Source organism: Ursus arctos, unplaced genomic scaffold, assembly GCF_023065955.2.
Source record: "Ursus arctos isolate Adak ecotype North America unplaced genomic scaffold, UrsArc2.0 scaffold_9, whole genome shotgun sequence".
NCBI classification, from domain to species: domain Eukaryota; kingdom Metazoa; phylum Chordata; class Mammalia; order Carnivora; family Ursidae; genus Ursus; species Ursus arctos.
In genome coordinates this window covers 31,250,521-31,273,394 of record NW_026623111.1, presented here as the reverse complement: position 1 = coordinate 31,273,394, position 22,874 = coordinate 31,250,521, and the positions used below count along the sequence as shown (strand labels likewise).

Here is a 22,874-nt window from a genome sequence, read left to right as displayed (position 1 = left end):
GTGATACAGTATGTATATAACCAAATGTGTATGTCAACAGTAAAGTTATATGCTTTTTGTTAAATTTGGTATTTTAAATGTAAATGTTTCTTCTAACTTAAGTGAAGAAACTGATATACTTGGGAGAAACTTTATTATTATAGTTTATAAAAATCATCAGGTAAGTTTATAATAATTTAGATTACTAAAGCATAATCATATTAAGAAGGCTAATTGGATATCATCCAAGAATTAAGATAAATGACATAGTGCGTAATTTCCTAAATTAGAATGCATGCACTATCATGGTGACAGATTATGACTTAATGATTATGCTCATAAATGGATTACAAGGTCAACATCACGGGGCTGATCTGCAATCATCATAAACACAGAAAAGGAAAAGCTACCTAATGGACTGTTTTCTATAAGGAATATGTTCCAATAAACCTTGACAGAGCAGGACATGCTAATATTTATCCAGAGGGCAGAAAGTCACATTTGTTGTTGCACAGTGAAAATTCGATTGATTTCTGTTGACTTATAAAAATCTATGTGAAAGACAATGTAATTATTGGGCTCCTGAAGAGGATTTTAAAGAGACTCCAAGCGAAGAGTTATTTCTATCACACCGATGAGTTAACTCAGGCAGTGGCATGAACACTGCGAATTGACATTGAACAATTGTTTTCCACTTACATGTGGTAGTGATTAGATTATAAAGGATGACCAAAATTCAAACAGGTACTTTCTAACCAATACACAGTTTTTAGTCATTTCAGGAGGACAATGATTTAATTCTTTGTGTATGTTACAGAAAAAGAGCCAATTGTTACATACATAATCTATTCACAAGTTTAGAAACATACCAATAAAGATGTTAATGTCAATATTCTAACTTTTGTGGTAAGGGTTCTTCATTGAATGGAAATAATTCTTTCATCAGTGATACACCCCTAAGTGGGGAAGGGAAAGAGATCCTCAACTTTCACAAAATTGGCTTTGTTGACAAAGTTTTCCCTGAAACCCTTCCTTTTAAGGATGAACAAGGCCAGTGAGCATCGCGTAATCAGATCCAATATATAATACATCCCTTAAAAATGTGTCTTATTTGTATTAGGTCTCAAATCATTATTAAAAATATTTAAGGGGTGCCTGGGTGGCTCTGTCGGCTGGACATCTGTTTTTGGCTCAGGTCATGATCTCGGTATCCTGGGATCAAGCCCTGCATCAGACTCCCTGCTCAGCATGGACAGTCTGCCTCTCCTTCTCCCTCCCTCCTTCTCCCCCACTTGTGCTCTCTCTCTCTCAAATAAATCAATAAAAAATTTTTTTTAAAAAGTACTTAAAAATATTTTAGGCTTTTAATACATGCCCTTAATTCTGAAAACTGCAGTGCTTATCCAATTGCTGTATCATCTCTTACCAATGTCACTCTACAATGAATTAATAGCCTTACTTATTCATTAGCTGGTTTGAGAAGTATTTATGCAAAGAAGAGCTGGACTAGTAACTAATGAGAGTGTGAGGAAAAACTTGATGAAAATACTTTAAAGAAAAAAATGCCAAAACTCCTTATTAGCTCATGTTTTACATCACCAATAAATGACTTTTCTATGTCTCTCTGAAAAACGATCTAAAAATCAGCAGCCCTGGTGTGTTATGTTCTTTGTGTATCCTCAATATCCTGGAAAGACATTATTGCAGTCTTTCAATTAACACTGAGACGTGGAAGTAGTTATGACCTATTATCATTTTATTCTCATTGTCAAAGAGATGCCACAGAGATGGAAGATGTGTATAGGCTGGTCTTTTGCCTGGAACAAATTTAAACTAGACACTATAATAGAGTAGTGCCCAGTAAGGGTTAAAATCCAGATGCAGTTATTGTGGAGAAACTAATTTAATAAGATACAGTTGTTCCCTTATAGACAAGTGAAACAAATCACATCTGGTAATGTTTTTAGCACTCTTCAGATTTCTCTGCCATGGAAAACAAACGGGTATCATATTTTTCCATAAAACACATAGTAGTCTTTTTTTTCCTTTTTGGTCAAAAAATATCAAGTGTAAGAGTGATACTATATGTTGGCTAACTGAATATAATTTAAAAAATAATGATAGCAATCTCGGGGCTTAAAATCTTACAAAGCCTTCCCATTACACTTAGAATAAAAGTTAAACTTCTTGCTACGGCCTAAGACTCTGGAGGATCTCTCCCCTCACCTCCACCCAAATTCATCTCCTGTCACTTCCACTTGTTAATTCTGCACCAGTCATGAAACTGGCTTTCTGGCTAGTCCCTGGATAGGTTTAACTCGCAATCATATCAGGGCCTTTATACTTGCTGTCCCCTTCTCAAATCCATGTCCCAGCTTAATGTCTCCTTCTCAGGTCACTTATTTACAATACTTCTACACCTTTCTCCCCAGCAAGACTTTATCTCATTAGGCTGCTTTATTTTCTGTGTGTCCTTACCCTTATCTGAAAGTACAGACTTTATTTTTGTCTACTTATTTATTTTTCTCTTTTCCTCAAAGATATAAACTTCAGGAAAGCTGGGACTGTCTGTCTTATTTACTATGGGTTCCCAGCAAGCACATAAAAAACTGCTGACACACAGTAAATGTCAATAAATATTTGTTGAATGATGCATCAGTAAAAAACACCACAGTGGAGAAAATAAGCATGAATATTCTGTTCATGCTTATTTTTGGTTACACTCTCGTTCTTTTTTTTTTTTTTTTTAAAGATTTTATTTATTTATTTGACAGAGAGATAGCGAGAGAGGGAACACAAGCAAGGGGAGTGTGAGATGGAGAAGCAGGCTTCCCGCCGAGCAGGGAGCCCAATGTGGGGCTCAATCCTAGGACCCTGGGATCATGACCTGAGTGGAAGGCAGACACCTAACGGCTGAGCCACCCAGGCACCCCACACTCTGGGTTCTTTACACTCTGGGTTCTGTTCTGGTTATTTATCACTTCACAACAAACTACCCCAAAACTTACTATCTTAAAAGAACAATCATTTTATTATGCTTATACTTTTGTCAGAGAATTTAGACAATTAGGTGATTTTTCTGTGCTAAAGTATCGACCGGGGTCATTTATTAGACTAGTAGCATTTCACCAGCAGCTGGTATGGTGGGTCCAAGATGGCTTCACTGACAAGCCTGGTACCTGGTGGAGATGGCTGTAAGCCTGGGTTCAGCTGGTCCCTTCTCTCGCTTTACATGGCGCTCAGCAGTCCAGTGGAGCAAGGTAGGAGCTGCCAGTCCTCTTAAAGTTTACGTCTGGACCGATCAAATCAGACAGGCTAGCTCAGATGAGGGGAGGAGTATCAAAGCATACACAGCCATGTTTAATCGGGTATATTTCTGAGATAGAATATTTCCAAGTAAATGTTCCTAAAGAAAATAGTCCAACAAATTCAGTTCAGTATCTTTCTGGAAGTTACAGGCTTCTGACCTAAGTCTCACCTAAATTCAAGGAAGACTTCAAATGCTAAAAGAAAAATACCGAAGTTAAAAGTAATATATATGAAAAACTTTAAATATACATATTATTTACTTATTTACAACACCATGAACATTGTAAATTGGTTTAGATCCTATGAGATTATAAGCAAAAATTTATATGAAGTGTCTGCCGTGTACATTATTCTGGAGAGTAGGTTCATCGTTTTTATTGATTTTTTCAAAGGTTCTAATGACTCCCCTCCTCCCTTATCAAGTATTTCCCTAAGCAAAATTATGGAGTGCTTATGTTCATTTTTAGAACTATCTTCCTTGATAATACCCAGCCTTGCATAATAATGACAGTGGACTTAAAAAATTATTATTTTATGTGTTAGGAATAACGTTCTATAACAGCCCTATGAAGTACTACTATTATCCTTAAAATAAGGATCAGGAAACTGAGGCTTAGTAACTTGCCCATGGCCACTCAGTTAGCATGGGAGGAGCTGGGAACCCTACCATACTGGCTGCAGGAGGTCCGATGCAATGAGGCCCTGTTCATGAGTAATAGTTTACTCCTTTGTAAATTGGGAATAATAATAGTAACCAGTGTCACTGTGGGTATTAGATAAGCTGAACTAGGATAGTCCATAGCTGTATGCCTGACACATATTACATTGGGCATTTAATAAACACAAGCTCTCCATGCTTTGCCTCTTTTGTATTCCAGAAGGAATTTTGCTACCTTTCATTGCAGAGATATTGGTGTGATAAAATACAAGACCTAAAAAGGGGAGGGTGGGTGGGTAAGCAACTAAAAGTCTAGGACCAAAGCTGGAGATACTGCTCTCCCCACTAAACTCCTTAGGGTCTCATGATTTCTCTTAAAATTGTATGCAAATATCCCATTCTTTCCCACAATTCAGTAGCTTATCTATTACAATGAAAGTTGGTTACCCCAAAGCTTTTGGGATCATTGTTTTTCTCTCGTGAACACCTTGTTTATGACTTGGCTTCACAGGCACCACAGCTCTGAGTAATTTAGTGCAGGTTTGGGAATTTAGAGGCCTAGATTCCTAGCCTGGACCCCTCAGCTTGTTTGGGCCTTATATGTTTCACTTATAAAATAGAGTGGGTGTTGATGACTAATGCCTAGATGATTTTACCAAAGTCTTTTCTGCTCTGGAATTATACAACATAAAATTGTCTGGTTTTCAAACTGTGGGTCTTCACTTAGCAGGCAAAAATCCAATTCAGCGGGTCAAACATTAAAAAAAAAAAAATCAGGGTAAGTGCTCTTTGGTGAGACTCCTGTTAAACAATAGATATTTAAATGTAATAAGCGGAAAAAAATAAATGTAAGATTTGAAATGTACATCTGGAATGTGTATTTTCCCCGCGGGTGGCGGTCAGCACACTTGAAAGCCAATGCAGGGCAGTGCACCCTCCACACGTGTTACCGGTTGGAGCCTGGTTTGCCCGCCCTGGGAGATTAACGGAACCCCCACTTGAGCGCCCCCACCAAAAACTCCTGGCGCACACTGGCGCCAGCGCCACGCTCCCGTGGCTCCTCGCGATGGCAGCGGCCCGGGGCCTGCGGGGCGTCACCTGGGCCGACGTCGCACCTCCCGCCTCCGGCCCGGGCCAAAGTGAAGCTGCGCGCCTTCTGACGTCATCACCGGGCGCCGCGGCCCCCACCTCCTTCCACTTCGCGGGAGAAGTTGTTGGCGCGAATGGATCCCGAGTCCCGGTAACGGATTCCCCAGCCGACAGGCCTGCCCGCCCGCGCCTTAGTCCGTGGGCTGCGATGGTGAGCCCCTAGGGGAGGCTGTGCGGCTCGGGGGCTTGGGAGAGTTTGCAGGCTGGGTGTGGACCGCGCACTTTTGGTATGGAGGGTGGGGGAGGACGGCGGTGCGGGGCTCCGAAGGGGAGCGAAGGCACAGAAGGGGCCACAAATCGGGCACTAGTCGCACAGCTTTCCTTGGACCACGGGGTTTCAGGTCTTGGCGGCAGGCTGCGCGCAGGGCTTTTGGGGCTGCGCAGCAGTTTGTTTTTTACTCTTGGGGGAAGGGAGGAAGGAAGGGAGTAAAGAAGGTGATTTGGGGGCTTAGCGATAAAGTTGTTTTCCTGTTTGGCGTTGCCCCAAACCTCTGTTTTCGTCCTGCCGAAAGCATTGATTTCAAGCTTCGGTTCAGGGCGGAGAGAAATGTAACAAACTTTCCTTTCTTATGAATAAGTTGTCTTAGGCCTTCAACTTTCGTCATTAATAGCGTCATGAAAAGCTCATCACATAACCCTTTTGAGACCGAGGGTATATGGAGGATGCTTTATTTTGTTTAAAGGAGTTCATAGAAGTTGAAGGTATAACACGGTTTACCAGGGGGGAAAAACACAACACAGGAGGTAAAAACAGATGTAATATATTTGACAGCTGTCATCGCTTATCACCTCATGTTAAAAATAATCTTTAAAAATAACCACCTCTGTATAATTCTGCATAAAGCATATAAATTGAGAGTGAAGTGATTATGCAGCTATCAAAACAGACCTTCATGCTTGTATGGCAATAGATACAGGTATGTGTTTGAAATATTTATTTAAAGGACAATTTATGAGGTTCCATTAACCAGACATAATTTTTTAAGCTATTTTTTTTAGCTTATTTGTCACAACGCCAGCATTCTGGAGGGAAAATTTCTTTGCCAAATTGGGAAACCTTGCAGCCCTTTGTGTTTTTTCTCAAAGAGGGATAAAATAATAGCCCCCTTGTATCAACTACCAGTATGTGAGCTGTTGGTTTTATATACCTTTTCTCATTTAAACCTCACAGCAGTCTAGTTTTACAGATGGTAAAGGAGGCTTTTAGAGTTTAACCAGTTTGTCATACAACTAATAAGTGGTTGAGCTAGAATTCTGACCAATACATTATACTGCTTCCCTAAAATGATACTTACATTTTGGACTTAAGGCACTATGGTATTGTGGAAAGTTGATGAAGTTTGGAGTGTTGAAGGTAAGAGTGAGGTGATGATTTCGTCTTGCTCTGCCACTTAGTAGTTTTGTGGTGGTGGGTTTTATTTGGTTTAAGTAAATAGCTTAACTTTAACTTTTTTAAGACTGTTTTTCTTAACTGCAAAGCAGCGAAATATAGCTGCCCTAGGTGATTGTCTTGAGAATTAAACAAGATAATATGGTAAAACTTCTATTGTGGAACCTGGCATGTGGAGTCACTATGTGACTACCAATGTTCTGATTTTCTTAGGAAGGACTCTTTGGAACGTTAGGGGCATCAGAGATGCCTCTGGTGTCAGTTATGGTGAAAAATGTATAGTCAACTTTTGATCATTCATATACTTTAAATTTTGGTTCTTTTCTATCTTAGTATTCTTGTTCACAATGCAGATTAAAAATAAAGCCCTTCTTGGAAAAGAAGTAGGAGTCAGATGGGTCAGTTTTGCTGTTTGTTAAAAGAAAAAAGTTCTATAACATAGATAGGAATTTTTGATTATATTGGTAATTTGGTCCTTCTGTCTCTAATACAAAATTTAGCAAATCCCAGACTAAAATTCTGTTCAGCATAGGTTTATTGAACATCTGTGCACAAGTTATATTGTAGTATAGTAGTTCTTTGGGTCAGTTATCTTTGATAATGTGGTGAGTGGTATGCAAATTTTTTGCCCACAGAAATGGGCATATACACAGCATTTAAGAGGATTTCCATATCTTTTGAAGCCCTTCCATAGTTGTTAACAGCTTTTGCCTTGGGAGCTACATTTTTTCCCTCAAATGTTTTCTAATTGAAGTTATTAATAGAGGAATAAAATACTGTATCCACAAAATGGAATACTCTACAAGCATTAAAAAGAGAAAACTTTATACCTTGATATAAAACAAATGTCAGGATAATTCAGTGAAAATGGAAGCTATAGGACAGTAAGTAAAGTGTTTCACTTTATGTGGAGAAGGAGAGTAAAGAATATATACATATTTGCTTCAAGTCTGGAAGGATACACAAGGAACTAACTGATAACATTTGTTGCCTCCAAAGATGGGAAATAAATATCTGAGAGGCAGGATGGGAGGGAGACTTTTTACTCTTGAATTTTGAATCATGTGAACATAATGTCTATTAAAGGAATTGAAACAAAATTAAAAATAAAAAGAAGCCATGTAAACAATTTGGATTGCTTTGAGAATTTAATTATTTGCTCAAAATGTGACTAAAACCTGAGCTGCCATTTTAAAGAAGTCAGCATATATAATTCAGTGGCTGGTATAATTTATTGAAAATATGTATAAGGTTGAATTAAACACACATGAGACCTAGAGGGTAGCCTGTTTGAAGAGCTGTCAAGTCTAAATATATCTGAGCTGCTTCATGTCCCATTCTAGGGGATGCCTTTCATATTGTAGTTTACTGTATGAGCGCTCCGCCTGGAGTAGTGCTGTCACCCTATTAAAATGTAGCTTTTGCCATATATACTAGTAGTTGGCCTATAAGGCCCCCACCTACCTCTCTTATCTTTCTGTCTTTTGAGTATATTATGCTGGTTCTGTCCCAGCTTTTGTTCTTGTGATTCCTCTCCTTTTCCAGATCCTTCCTTGCATATCTACCTTTGTCTCATCATTCAAGCTTCAATCATCACTTCCTCAGAGCTTTTGGTCTTTATCTAAGAAACCATTGCCTAATCCAAGGTCATGAAGACTTATGCCCAAGAATTTTACTTCTTACATTTAACTTTGAAATATTTTGAGTTAATTTTTGTATAGTATGTGAAGTAGGAGTTCAGGTTTATTCTTTTGCATATGAATATTCAGTTGTTCCTGCGCCATTTGTAGACTGTTCGTTTCCCATTGAGTTATCTTGTTTCCCTTGTGAAAAATCAGTTGACTCTAAGTGTGAGGGTTTTTTTTTTTTTTTTCTGGATTCTCCATTCTATTTCCCCCATATATCTGTCTTAATGCCAGTAACACACTGTCTTTATTACTGTAGTTTTGTGGTAAGCACCCCCCCGCTTCCTTTCGTGGTAAGTTTTGAAATCAGGATGTACTAAGTCCTTCAACTTTGTTATTTCTCAAGATGTCTTGTGTTCTGGGTCCCTTGAATTTCCACATGAACTTTAGAATCGGCAAAGAAGCCAGCTGGGATTTTGATAATGATCGTGTTGAATCTGTAGATCATTTTGGGAAGTATTACCATCTTAACAATAGAAGATCTTCTGATCCATGAACATGGGCTGTTTTTCCATTTGTGTAGGTTTTCAGTTTCTTTAAAAAATGTTTATAGTTTTTAGAGTATGGGTTTTACACTTTTACTAAGTTTATTTCTAAGTATTTTTTTTCTTTTTGATGATATAAATTAAATAATTTTCTTAATTTCAATTTTGGATTGTTCATTGCAAGAGCGAGAAAATACAACTGACTTTTGTATGTTGATCTTGTATCCTGCAACCTTGCTGAACTCATTTAGTAGTTCTAATAGTTTTTTTAGTGGAGTCCTTAAGACTTTTTTCTATATAAGATCATTTCATCTGTAAATAGAGATAGTTTTACTTCATCCTGTCCAATCTAGGTGCCTTTTATCTGTCTCTCTCTCTCTCTCTTTTTTTTTCTTTGCCTAAAAGCTTTTGCTGGAACCTCCACAGGGTTGAGTAGAAGTGATGGGAGTGGTTGTGTCTTTTTCCTGATCTCTGGGGAAAGCATCCCAACAACCAACTTTGCTTTCAAAGCGTAAAGCCCTAATGTAGTTTTAAATTCTTTATTTCATAATTTGTTTCTGCTGTGCTGCTACCAGTTAAGTCATTGTGTATATTAGTCAGATATACAGTTTTGTATTTTAGTGTTTTTCAGGATAAAAGATTCTTACATTTGGACAGATTTTGTGAATTTGGTGATGATCAATTTCTGCTTCTGGATTTGATGGGTGGTTTAAAAATATAAATCAAATATTTATCTTTCTTTGTTACTTTCAGAGTAGAGAAGTAAAGTCAAGATATAATATTTTGGCAACTACTCTCCAGAGCACTGCAATACCTATTTTGCATAAAATTCTGTACGCTCTAAAGATAAGTGAACAGAGTGACATAATTTGCTTTCTTTTTGCATTTTTGATAGACAAATATAACTTGTATGTTGGTTGAGCTCATCAGCAGTGGAAATAAATAGAGGTTTTTGGTTATACTTCAAAGTAAATATATGGCAGCTTTTGTACTTTGACCTTTTAAAGCTAAAGATCACTATGAAAGCTTACTTCTCTGTGGGTTTAGGAGTGTTTATGGCCAAAAAAATTTTTTTTTCATCTCTAACTCTACTGATAGATTTATAACCAACCAAGTTGGAAACTTCTTGGTGCAGGTAAAGGACTCTACAAATGCATGATTTTTTTTTTTTTTTGAGTACTTCACAAAGTTTGATACTTTGTCTGGAGTTATGTATATTAACATTGCATTTGGGCTGCCTGCTAGATGATGCTTCTCTCTAATAGAGTTGTAGAATTGTTAGTTAAACCTTAAGGTAGAAAATGCAAGAAGTCTTTTTTTTTTTTTTTTTTGCTTACATTTAAGAGCATCTTAAATTTCAAAACTTTAGAGAATGTCTTGTTGGCATTCTCAATTTTTTCACCTGTGAATTGAAGTTAAAAAACTTCATAGGGTTGTTAGGAGGATTAAATGAGTTAGTATTTTTAAAGTGCTTAGATTATTGCCTGGCACAGAGCAAGTCCTGTTTAAGGGTTTAGTAAATAAGTAAATAAATGAGGCGCTGAATCTGGGCGCTGGCAATAGAAATAGAGGGAGGGGGATGGCAGTATTTGGGAGATAGGTTAGGTGGGATGAATAGGTGGAGAGTCAGATCAAGGAGGAAACACTGTGTCCATTTTTCTCTTTTGGGCAAATGGTGGTGCTGTGCATTGAGGTGAGGAATAAAAGGAGAAAAGCGAGTCCAGAGGAATATAAGCTTAGTTGTGGACTTTATGAATTGGAGCATCTTTGGGGCATTTGGACAGAGGTGTATTTGGCAGACTATTGGCTTTGTGGATATGGAGCTTAGAGGAGGAGTGGAGACACAAGATTTAGAAGGTATCAGTGTGTATATAGGTGGTACTGAGGTTGAGATGAATGTGAGTTAGCTTGCACAGGATATGTGAATCAGAAGTTTTTAATTTCGGGTTCATGGGGAACCATTAATAGGTTTCAGGTGAAAACCCTGCATAAAAAAATATTTATTTATTGAGAGAGAGAGTGATTGAGTGAGCAAGCAGGCGGAGGGGTAGAGGGAGAGAGATAATCCTGAAGCACACTCCCCTCTGCGTGCGAAGCCTGATGTGGGGCTTGATCCCAGGATCCTGAGATCACGTCCTGAGCCAAAATCAGGAGTTGCCCACTCAACCAACGGAGCCATCCAGATGCCCCAACCCTGCATTTTGGATTACACGCAAAGTTGTGTGTGTGTGTGTGTGGGGGTGTTCTGACACCAATCATTTCTTTAGCTCTGTTGACACCAACTGGGTATCCTACAATACAATTCAATTCTGACACTATTCAGAGTTAGCACAGACTGCACAAGTTAAGGGGCTCAGTCCCATTGACTGCTTCCACTTCAGAAGCCAAGTGCAAGTTGTGGGCCACCTATACTTCTGATTGACTGGCTCTAAATTGGCTATTCAGGACCTCCTCAGGTTTGATAATTTGCTAGAATGGCTCACAGAACTTGAGAAAACACTTTAATTAATATTTACCAGTTTATCGTAAGGACACAACTCAGGGAAAGCCAAATGGAAAAGATCCATAGGGCGAGATATGGGAGGTTGGGGGATACAGCATGCGTGCCATCTTCCCAGCAACTTGATATGTTCACCAGCCCAGAAGCTATTGAAACATCAAACCTTGCTTGTTCATGAGTTTTTATAAACCAGTCTTCAGCCTTCCTCTTCTCCCTGTAGACCTAGGGATGGGGTGGAGAGTTCCTATCCTTGTCCTTTCTAGTGACCAGTCCCCATCCTGAGTTGCCTCATTAGCATAAACTTAGATGTGATCCAAAGGGCTGATTGTAAATAGCAGGATACTCCTGTCACTTAGGAAAGGGTTTTAGGAGCTCTGTGCCAGGAATATAAGGACCTTATATATTTTTGTATTATAGTATGTTTTTACATATTTCTGTGGAAAATATTCATAGCTTCTGTCAGATCCACAAAAGCATAAAAAAAAAACCTGTTATGTTTAGTGTTTCCTTGGCATACATTTTGGATATTAATAAATAGTCAACCTGTTATTCACAGCTTCTTATATTAGCATACAAGTTCTGCAAGGATAAGGGCCACAGGGATAGAGAACTGCTGTATAGTGCCCGGCATATGGTACATTTTCAAAAGGAATTTGGTGAATGAATCAGTACAAATAAATTTTGTATTTCCAATAAAAGCGAAGTCAACTAGAATAAAATTTACTGGTATGGAAACATCTCTAGCCCTCTCCTCTTTATAGCTAATCTGTTGAACATCTAATGACAATGAATAATGTAGCCTAGAGAAATACAGTATTATGTGATAGGCCTATTTTCTTTTTTTAAAAAAATTATGTATTTTTAAAATTGAAGTGTAGTTGACACCCAATGTTGTATTTGTTTCAGGTGTACAACATAGTGAATTGACAGCTCTGTACTTTATGCTGTGCTCACAAGTGTGGCAGCTGTTGTTTGTCACAATAAAACACTATTACAATACCATTGACTATATTCTCTATGCTGTACTTGTCCCTGTGATGTATTCATTCCATAACTGGAAGCATGTATCTCTTAGTTTCCGTCACCCATCCCCTGAACTCCCTCCCTTCTGGCAACCAGTTCTCTGTATTTATGGTGTTTGTATGCTTTTTGTTTGTTTTTTATATTCCACATATAAGTGAAATTATGGTGTTTGTCTTCCTGTCTGACTTATTTCACTTAGCATAATACTCTCTAGGTCCATCCATGTTGTCACAAATGGCAAGCTCTCATTCTTTTTCATGGCTGGGTAATATTCCATATTTGTGTGTGTGTGTGTGTGTGTGTGTGTGTGTGTGTATGTATGTATACCACATCTTTGTGTATTCATCTGTCAGTGGACATTTAGGTTGGTAGTTCTATTTTTGATTTGAACTTAATTTCAATCTTCATTTAAGTAGGTTAAATTCAATTTTTTAGATTAGAAGTCATTTGTAAGAAGTTGACTTCTGGATGAATAAAAACCATAATCAGACTACATTAACCTTGGTGAAAATGTCAAAATGTTGAAATAACCATTAGATCAGACATACAGAGTTTTAAATGTTTCAGTTATCTCAATTTTGCAGGTTTGAAGGAGAACTTATTTTTTAAAATCTAAATTATTAATTTCCATTTTCTCTTTAATTAAATGTTTTGTGATAGAGTATTTAAAGAGTAGTCTAAGGCTCATATGGTACACATACTATGGCTTCAGAATTCTACAGCTCTTCCTCAACACAACTAAGAATGGAAATGGGTTTTTTCAATGTCTTGGTAGCAACCTCTCAGGTAGACTTAGTTGATTCCAGAGCAAGTAGGAGAAGCAGATATTTCCCCTAACCGTATATTCTCCATTTCTATTCCCTTGCTGTGCTTTATTTTATCTGCTCTTTCCTGTGTTACACTTTTTCCCCCCTAAAGACGGAAGGACCCAGAGCAGAAGATAGAATGAAAGTTCCACAAGAACAGAGACTTTTGTCTGTTTTGTTTATTCCAAGCACCAAGAATAGTTCTTGGCTCATAGAAGGCTCTCAGTGAATATTTGTTGAAAGAATGATTGAATGAATGAAGAAAGGAAGGAAGGAAGTTGATGCAGATTCTTAAAATTCTTCCTGGTTAGAACCTGTTATTATTTAAAAATTTTTCAGACCACCCTTTCACTCACTGGTATCTTAGAAAATTTTTTGAGTCCTGTGCTAGTTTTGGCTGTATCATTAACATCAATTATATGGAGAGATAGATGTGATTTCTAAAAGGTAACTCGTTTGGCTAAAAGCAAATTGGAAGAGGAAATACTGAACTAAAAGTGAAAGTACTTTTTTCTTTTAGTAGCCGCAATATTACAGTATGACAAGAGAGTACCACCATATTATAAGGGTCAATTATAGAAGTCACTTTATTTTTATTTTTATTTTTTTTAAAGATTTTATTTTTTAAGTAATCTCTACACCTGGCGTGGGGCTTGAACTCACAACCCCCAGATCAAGAGTTGCATGCTTCACCGAGTGAGCCAGCCAGGTGCCCCTGGAAGGTCAACTTTAATAATTTACTTCAGAAATAATATACAATAAAAGTTAATTTAATATCTACTTAAAATTTCTTAAAGCCAAAAGCAATAGGTAAAGTCATAGCAACACATTAATTTCAATTAAAGATTATTTTAGTACTCAATCTTTAAAAATAAATCTACCATGAGTTTCATTTTACATAATCAAGAACCTCTCTTTTGGAGCCCAGGTGTGAAGGTCAGTGACCTTGGAAATGACTACTCATGTGTTCAACTGATTTTTTTTTTTAAGGTTTTATTTTTAAGTAATCTCCATACCCAACATGGGGCTCAAACTCACAACCTCAAGATCAAGAGCTACATGCTTCACTGACTAAGCCTGCCAGGTGCCCCATGCGTTCAACCAGTGTCATAAGCATCTACTTATCTCTGGGGCTGGCCCTATCATGAGATAAACAAGCCTGCTGTGTGGAACTTACAGCAGTGCCTTCAAGCTCAGGTTTATAGGACTATCGAAAGTGTCTCCTGCTGGGGCACCTGGCTGGCTCAGTTGGTGGAGTTTGTGATTCTTAGGTCTCGGGGTCACGAGCTGGAGCCCCATGTTGGAGGTAGAGGTTAGGTTACTTAAAAAAAAAAAAAAGCTATCTCCTACTAATCATTTTAGGACTCAGTTCAGGTGTTGCTTCTTTCAGGCAGCTGCCCCAAAGGCTCTCTGTTGTTAGGCGCTCCTGGTGCTCTTTTAGTTTAGTGATGAGCTCTGTCTTAGCACTCTTCTGTATCGAATTCTTTATATACGAATTTGTCTCTCAGGTAGCTTTGTGAGGCCATTTTCCTGTTTGTGTTCTGAGTCCCTGGCACAAGGCCTGCCTGTAAACATACAGATATATTAGGAATGAGAAGGGAAAGGCCATACTGCTAATTGTGGGGTATGGCTACTTTTGCATGGATCCTTAGAGTTATAGGGAAACTATGAAGGGACAGTCATGGTCAAGTGGAAAACTGTGAAAGAGATGTGGAGTCAGAGGACTGGATTCCATTTTGGAGGTTTTTAGTGTACTATCTTAATTCTCACAGGAATTTTATGAGGCAAGTGGTATCATGAGGTATCTAAGAGGCAGAGAAGTAATTCATCCCAAATGACCAGTAGTAAATGGCAAAACTGACAAAAAGCCTGTGTTTGACTTAATTCTACTTACTCATTTGTAAAATGGAGATACTCTGTTTGCCCTGCATACCTCATAGAGTCATCAAAAGAGATAAATCTATGTCCAGTAGCTGTAAGTAAAAGCATGAAAAACTTGTTATTATTAGCTATCTGTGCTAAAATTTATTTTAACTTTGATGTGATTTTTGCCTAAATTTTTGCCTTATTTGAACTTATCTTTTTGTTCAACTAATAACTATTGAAGAAGAAAATAAGAATTACTACTTTTTTTTTTTTGGTTTCCTCAAATAAAAATAATGTTATTTTCTTTTATCATTTCTTTTAGAGATGGCATTCCTGGGACAATGGGTATGCACATTTAAAATTTTGAGAAGTATTGCTGGCTCAGGTGGCTTTTGTCTTCCAGTATGCCAGTTTTCACTTCTATGGTGGTGTAGTATGTGAGCATGTTTCCCCATATCTTTGACAAATCTGGGCATTATTAATGTTTTAACATTTAGAGAAAAATAATCCAGTTTCAGTTTATGTTTATTTATTTATTTTAAAAGATTTTATTTATTTGAGAGAGAGCAAAAGCGAGAGAGATCACAGAGGGAGAGGGAGAAGCACACTCACCACTGAACAGGGAGCCCGATGCGGGTCTTGATCCCAGGACCCCGGACCATGATCTGAGCCAAAGGCAGCCACTTAACCAACTGAGCCACCCACGTGCCCCAGCTTATCTGTTTATTATTTGTGAAGTTGAACATCTCTTATTGTTTGTTGGTTATTTGCATTTTTAAAATAATTTGCTTGGGCGCCTGGGTGGCTCAGTTGGTTAAGTGTCTGCTTTCAGTTCAGGTCATGAACTGAGGGTTCTGGGTTCGAGTTGCGCATCTGCATCGGGCTCTCTGCTCATCAGGGAGCCTGCTTCTCCCTCTCCTATGTCTGCTGCTCCTCCTGCTTGTGCTCCCTCTCTCTCAAATAAATAAAATCTTAAAAAAAAAATAATTTGCTCTGGTAGCTTTTCATCTTTCTACTCAGCTATCTTTTATTGATTTGTAGGAACCCTTTTATATATAACATATGTTGTAGATATTTTCAAGTTAGTTTGTATTTTAACTTTTGATTATGGCATCTTTTTTTTATGTGGTCAAATCTTTCTTTATGGATGGTTTCTAGCCTTGATAATCTGCTTAGGCTTTCCCTTTGCCAAGATTATAAAAGTAAGTTTAAAAATCTGTTCCTTTTTCCACTTGTATACTCCGCAAGAATCCTTCTGTGCAGGGAAAAGTGGTGTTTAGATCCATCGTTTGGGAGTATGATTAGCTACTAGACTGGTTTGTCATTTCATGAAATCTTTGAACATTGGGAGTACTAGACAGGAAATGTTAAGGAGTAAGGTGAAGTCACTCTCTAAATTGAGGCCAAATTAGTGACCTATATAAAAAGATATTTATATACATGATGGCTGCTCACATTGGAGATAATTGTTAAAAGGTAGAATAGATTGGCTTTCATGCTGATGAAAATTCTTTTCCAAAAGTTTTAATTTTCAGTGTATATTGAATTAGATCATGCTGTAATTTCTTTAACTGTTGTGCTGCCATCAGAGTATAAGGGTGCGGGGAGTGAGAGAGTAGGGTAGAATAAAGGAAAGGAGGGGTGCCTGGGTGGTGCAGTTGGTTAAGCGGTTAAGCGTCTGATTCTTGGTTTGGCTCAGGTGGTGATCTCAGGGTTGTGAGATTGAGCACTGCATGGGGCTCTGCACTCAGCGTGGAGTCTGCATCCCACCCCCCACCTCCGTGTCTCTCTCAAATAAATACATCTTTAAAAAAATAAAGGAAGAGAAAGGGGATGTGACTAGAAGGGATTACTTGGGAAGGAAAGTTAACAGTGCTGAGGCGTGGCAGTATGGAACAGACAAAAATCAGAGAGCCTCGATATAACCAACAACTCCATTTCCTGAACTATGTTTTGTTTTCTTTCTCTTTGTGGTTTTAAGCATTTGTTGTCCTAATACAGGTTGAAAAGCAGCACTGACTTTAACCTGATTATTAATACTGAGTTTTGGTATTTCCATGGTGCACGTGCTGTGCCATGCCGTGCTGTGCAGTGTGCATGTGCGAACAGTCATCACTGTTTGAATGAAGAATCATTTGGTAATTTTAAAAGTGAAACTCTGATGTGAAACGTTCATTTCCTCCAGAAGCAATAAAGTAAGTCGTTGTCAACCTCAAACCCAATTTTTTGCAAATTATATGGAAGACTGTGGCTTTCTTTATTGTCCATCTTTCTTTAGCACCTGACACAAATGTCTTAGTTTCATAGCTGCGGTGTCCATTTCGTAAACAGTATTTTTTAGACTTAGATTTTATTAGGATGGGTTTGTGACTTTTGTACATTAAGAAATATACAAAAGAGAACATAAAACCAGGAAAGTCTATAAGCTTATTAAAAAAACCTTCAGGTGCCTGTGTACCTCCTCTGCTTTGTTTATTTGCTTAGACACAAGGCTGTTTGCGTGCGTGTGCGTAACATGCTTATTTGGGAGTTTTGACATTTTAAGAGTATGACATTTACTGCCAGGATCTAGGAAATACTTGTTAACTTTCTTATACTTCACAAGGTACTTTTAACAGGCATTTTCCTCACTGTAATAGATAGGTTGGAACAGGTAAAAAGGATTGAAAACTCAGAAATATAGCCATTAAGGATAGGAAGAGCAGAACACCTGGCTCTTGAACGCCATTCTTAGGAATTCAGATCCTTATTCAGATTTCATTATTCTGTATTCCTTATATCCTTGCCTGGGAGCAGAGGTAATTGCAAATAGAGATGTGTCAGTGATATGAAGGGATAATAGTTCATAAATGAGGGGAAGGGAAGCTTTTTACTGAGCCAAATTTAATTAATTCTCGTAAAGTATAAGTAGTATGAGTTCCACTTTACTGACGGGAAAACAGATTAAGGTAACCTGCCCAAGGTCACACATAAAAATCACTACAGCAGAGAGTCCAACCGAGGCTTTCTGATTCTAAGGTCTATTCCCATTCTCTACAACATACTTTCTTCAAAGCTAAAATCTAAACTAGTAGGGAAGGATATGTATGCAAAAGATAAAAGTGAGTGATTTAAATTGTAAATTACATTGTAAATGTTTCATTATGATTACATTTTAATTCAGTGTAACAAGGGAATAGAGCAATTAAAGAGAATATTGTAATCATCAAAATATTTTTTTCAGAATTTGGAAAAATCATATAAAGAAAAATAATTTCTAAGGTTTTTAGTTATTAAGGTCTTAAATGATCAGGGTTGTGAGAGTTATCCTTCTCTCAGACTGGAGTATAGATCCCCTGGGCAAGGATTATGCTCTTCAACATTTGTCTTCTCCCTAGCTCTGCCTGGAGTGGTGGGATGAGTATATGCACGTATGAACAAGCAGTACTTGTTTCTTGCCTCTTTAGTAATTGTGCTGTTGTTAAGAAAAATTTCACTTGCTTATTTTTTTTTTTAAAGATTTTATTTATTTATTTGACAGAGATAGAGACAGCCAGCGAGAGAGGGAACACAAGCAGGGGAGTGGGAGAGGAAGAAGCAGGCTCGTAGCGGAGGAGCCTGACGTGGGGCTCGATCCCAGAACGCCGGGATCACGCCCTGAGCCGAAGGCAGACGCCCAACCGCTACACCACCCAGGCGCCCCTCACTTGCTTATTTTTGTCCTGTTTTTGGCCAAATTCTGAGAATTAATATTGTTTTTCATTAGGCAGATTATTTTTAACTCAGGTAATTTTATCAGTTAACTTTTGCATGTGAAATAAATGCTGTTGCACACATGGAACTATCTCATTATGAAGAAATTATTGAAGGTAAACCAGTGTGTGTGTAGAGCTGTCCCTTTTTGTGGTTGAAATTCATATTTTGTGCAGTTCATGTTTGCTTACCCGTGTCCTTTTTTGCTTTTAGGATATTCGGAAATTCTTTGGGGTTATACCAAGTGGAAAGAAACCCGTAACTGAAACAATAAAGAAGAGTGAGAAAACAAAGTCCGCTGAAGAAACTTTAAAAGCAAAGAAAGGAATAAAGGAAATCAAGGTCAGTTTTTCAGATACAATATTGAAGTGTATAAAAAGTTAAATAAATTCAATTCCTAGACTTGATATGTTGGGAGGCTGAGGTAAATATAGATTTCAACTCATTTTGCAGAGGAAGAAGATAAGTGTATTTCTGATTAATGTAGCTGATGCATTTGTTGCTCATTTTTCTGAAGTAGAGGTGGAACCCTTTTTAGTTGTTAAAACTTTGCATTTTGTGACCAAAGTTTGTTCTTAGAGACGTAAGCCCCAAGTGAAAGGTGTTGGACTTCTGGTGACGGAAGGTTTTGGAGGAAGGCTTTATTCTTTTCTCTGTCTTCCTTGGGCCTCAGAGAAGTTAAGATACAGTGTCACTGTAGAAAGCAGGCAATGGCTACAATAGTGTTTCTGAATTATTATTATTCCACTTCCTGTAAAATGTAAGAATTTTGCAACTCTACAGGTCTGTTATCACTACTTCATCTTTTATGTTTTAGTTGTCATGTATTATATCTACGTATGTTAATACTGCACAGTCAGTGTAATAATTTCTGCTCTGAACAGACACAGATTTTAAAGAAATTTAAAGGAAAAAATTGATCTTTTATGTTTACCCACATATTTGCCATTTCTGGTGCTTTCATTTCTTATTGAAGATAAGAATTTCTGAATTTCTATGTCATATCATTGTTTTTAAACCTGAAGAGTTTTCTTTATCATTTCTTGTAGTATAGGTCTTTTGGTAACAAATTCTGCAAGTTTTTGTTTATCTAATAATATATTTTGTCTTCATTCTTGAAGGATATTTTTGCTGGTTATAGAATTTTGGATTGGCAGTTTTTTGGTTTAGCACTTTAAAGATGTTCCATTGTCTTTTGGTCTCTTTTTTTCTGGAGAGATATTTGCAGTCATTTGTATTTTCTTTTGTACATTATGTATTGTTTTTCTTGTGCTGCCTTTAGGATTTTTATCTTTGGTTTTTAGCTTTGACTGTGGTATGCCTGGGTATGTTTTCTTGTGTGTATGCTGTTTATGGTTTCTGAGCCTCTTGAATCTATAAATTTATAAATCTCACCAAATTTGGGAACTCTTTGCCATTATTTCTTCAAATATATGTCTGCCTCATTCTCTTTCTCTTCTTCTGGGATTCCAACTATACACATATTAGAATTTTGATACTGTCTCATAGCTCATCAAGGCTTGTTCATTTTTATCCTTTTTTGGTCTTCAGATTGTATAATTTCTCTGTTACTGTCTTCAGGTTCACCGACTATTTCTTCCTCTCCAATTTGCTGTTAAGCCTATTTAGTGAATATTTTATGGTGAATATTGTGATTTTCAATTCTAGAATTTCCATTTGTTTCCTTTTCATACTTTTTATTTCTCTTCTTTATGTTCTTGAATGTAGTTATAATAGCTACTTCAAACTTTGTCTTCTAATACTAACATATATTAGGATTTGGTCTCTGTTAAATGCCTTTTCTCTTGAGTCTGTGGTTCAAGTATTAGTTTGGGCTACTGTAACAAAATACCATAGACTGGATGATTTAAACAACAGAAATTTATTTTCTTATAGTTCTAGAGACTAAAAGTCTATGATTCAGGTTCCAGCCAATTCAGTTCTTGGCAAGAGCTCTTTTTCTGGATCATAGATGGCTACCTTCTTGCCAGGTCCTCATGTAACCTTGTTGTGAGCACATGGGGAGAGAGAGAGCTAGTGAGTATGTGTATATACATGTGTGTGAGTGAGCTCTCTGGTATCTCTTGTAAGGATATTAAGCTTATCAGATCAGAGTCCCATCCTTACGACCTCATTTAATCTTAATTACTTTCTAGAGACTCCATCTCCGTAGCCACCGTGAGGGTATAAGGGTTCTGCATATGAATTTGGAGGGATACAAGCATTCAGTCCAAACATTTTGCCAATGGCCCCCTGAATTCATATCCTTCTCACATGCAAAATACATTCATTCCATCTTAACAGTCCCCAAAAGTCTGAATTCATTGCAATATCAACTCCAAAGTCCAAAATCTTATCTAAATACCATTTAAATCAGATACAGGTGAGACTCAAGGTATGATTCATACTGAGGCAAAATTTCTCTTCATCTGTGAACCTGTAAAACCAGACAAGTATGTGTTTCTAAAACACAGTGGTGGGACAGGCATAGAATATAGACATCGTCATCTCAAAAGGGGGAAATCACAAGGAAGAAACGGGAGATGGGTCCCAAAAAAGTCCAAAGCCTAGCAGGGCAAATTCTATTAGATCTTAAAGCTCGAGAAAATCTTCTTTAGCTCGCATGCCCTGCCTTCTGGATCCTCTAGAGCAGTGGTCTCACCCCCACAGCTCTGCAGGGTGGTCCTACTCCCAAGGCTTCTGGATGGAGGCTGATCGTTGAAACAAGGAATAAGACAGCCCTGATGATCTCCGAATCACTGTCATCTCCTTTTCTTGGAGAATAGTGCAGGTTTGTAGTGAGTAGCCTATTGTCCTGTCCTGTAGAATGAAGAAGTCTGTCAGCCTTCCTTCATTTTGTCTTTTTCATTTCGAACTAGCTGTGTTTTTGCTTGTGTAATCCCATCATCTCTTTATTGAGTGATAGTCCAGCCACACTTTTGGTGTTCTCTTTATAACGTGCATTCTCATTTTGTGCAATATAGACAGGTTGAGTATTTTCCAAATCTTTTAAGTCTTGGTTTGTGTTTGCTTAACAATTCAGTTCATTTCTCTCCTCTTGGATTTTATTATAGAGGACCCAGGCTGCACCTTCCAACATTTTACTTCGAAGTCTCCTCAGCTAAATACTCAATTTCATTGTTCACAAGTTCTATCTTTCACAAAGCACTAAAACACAATTTAGCCAAGTTCTTTGCCAGTTTATAACAAGGATTGCCTTTTCCTCCAATTTCCAACAATCTGTTCCTCATTTCTGTCTGAATCCTTACCAGAATGGTCTTTCATGTTCATATTTTACCAGCATTCTATTTATGATATATATGTTCTCTAAGATGATAGAAGCTTGCACTATAGCTCTTCTCTTTTGTCCCTGAGACCTTGCTGGAGTTGCATTTAACATCCGTGTTACAACCGACAGTCCCTTCACAGGAGCCTACATTTACATTTTACAAAATTTTTCTCTTTATGTATTTATTTTGTTTATTGAAGTACAGTTGATACATAGTGTTATATTAGTTTCAGGTGTACAACAACGTAATTCAACAGCTCTGTGTTACGCTATGCTCGCAAGTGTAGCTGTCATCCATAGCTATACAACACTATTACAATATCACTGACTGTATTCCTTATGCTATAACTTTCATCCCCATGCCTGATTTGTTTCATAACTGGAAGCCTGTACCTGTCACTCTCCACATCCCTATTTGCCCATGCCCCCAACCCCCTTCTCTCTGGCAACCACCAGTTAGTTTTCTGTATTTATGGGTCGGTTTCTGTTTTGTTCATTCATTTTGTTTTTTTAGATTCCACTTACAAGTGAAATTATATGGTATTTGTCTTTTGCTGTTTGTCTTACTTCATTTAGTATAATACTCTCTAGTTGTCAGAAATGGCAAGATCTCTTTCTTTTTTATGGCTAATGTGTGTGTGACATCTTTATTGATGGACATGCTTTCATATCTTGGCTATTGTAAATGCAGTAAACATAGGGGTGTATGTATCTTTTTGAATTAGTGTTATTGTTTTCTTTGGATAAATAGTAGTGGAATTACCAGATTGTATGCATTTCTATTTTTAATGTTTTGAGGAGCCTCCATACTATTTTCCACAGTGGCTGCACCAGCTTACACTCCCACCAGCAGTGCATGAGTGTTTTTTTTTTTTCTTCTTCCACATACTCACCAACACTTGTTTCTTGTCTTTTTTATTCTAGCCATTCTGACAGGTATAATGTGATATTTCATTGTGGTTTTGATTTGCCCTAATGATTAGCGATGTTGAACATCTTTTGA

The 22,874-nt window shown here is 37.6% G+C and overlaps 1 protein-coding gene across 11 annotated transcripts in view; it reads left to right on the top strand.

Moving 5' to 3' along the window:
* Positions 1–4,962: 4,962 nt before the first annotated feature.
* The window catches only part of RFC1 (replication factor C subunit 1), a 92,194-nt gene continuing 74,282 nt past the window's right edge, over positions 4,963–22,874 (top strand). For 9 of the 11 annotated variants that reach the window (XR_007187897.2, XR_007187898.2, XR_007187890.2 and 6 more), the window contains exons 1-2: positions 4,978–5,246; positions 18,796–18,924. Coding sequence is in view for 2 of the 11 variants with exons in the window: in XM_026508750.4 (XP_026364535.2) it covers positions 5,013–5,246; positions 18,796–18,924 (363 nt within the window). In the remaining 9 variants the exon portion in view is untranslated. Of the gene's footprint in view, positions 5,247–16,942; positions 17,046–18,795; positions 18,925–22,874 lie in introns of all 11 variants that reach the window. The other 2 variants (XM_044387671.3, XM_026508749.4) reach the window with 2 other exon arrangements.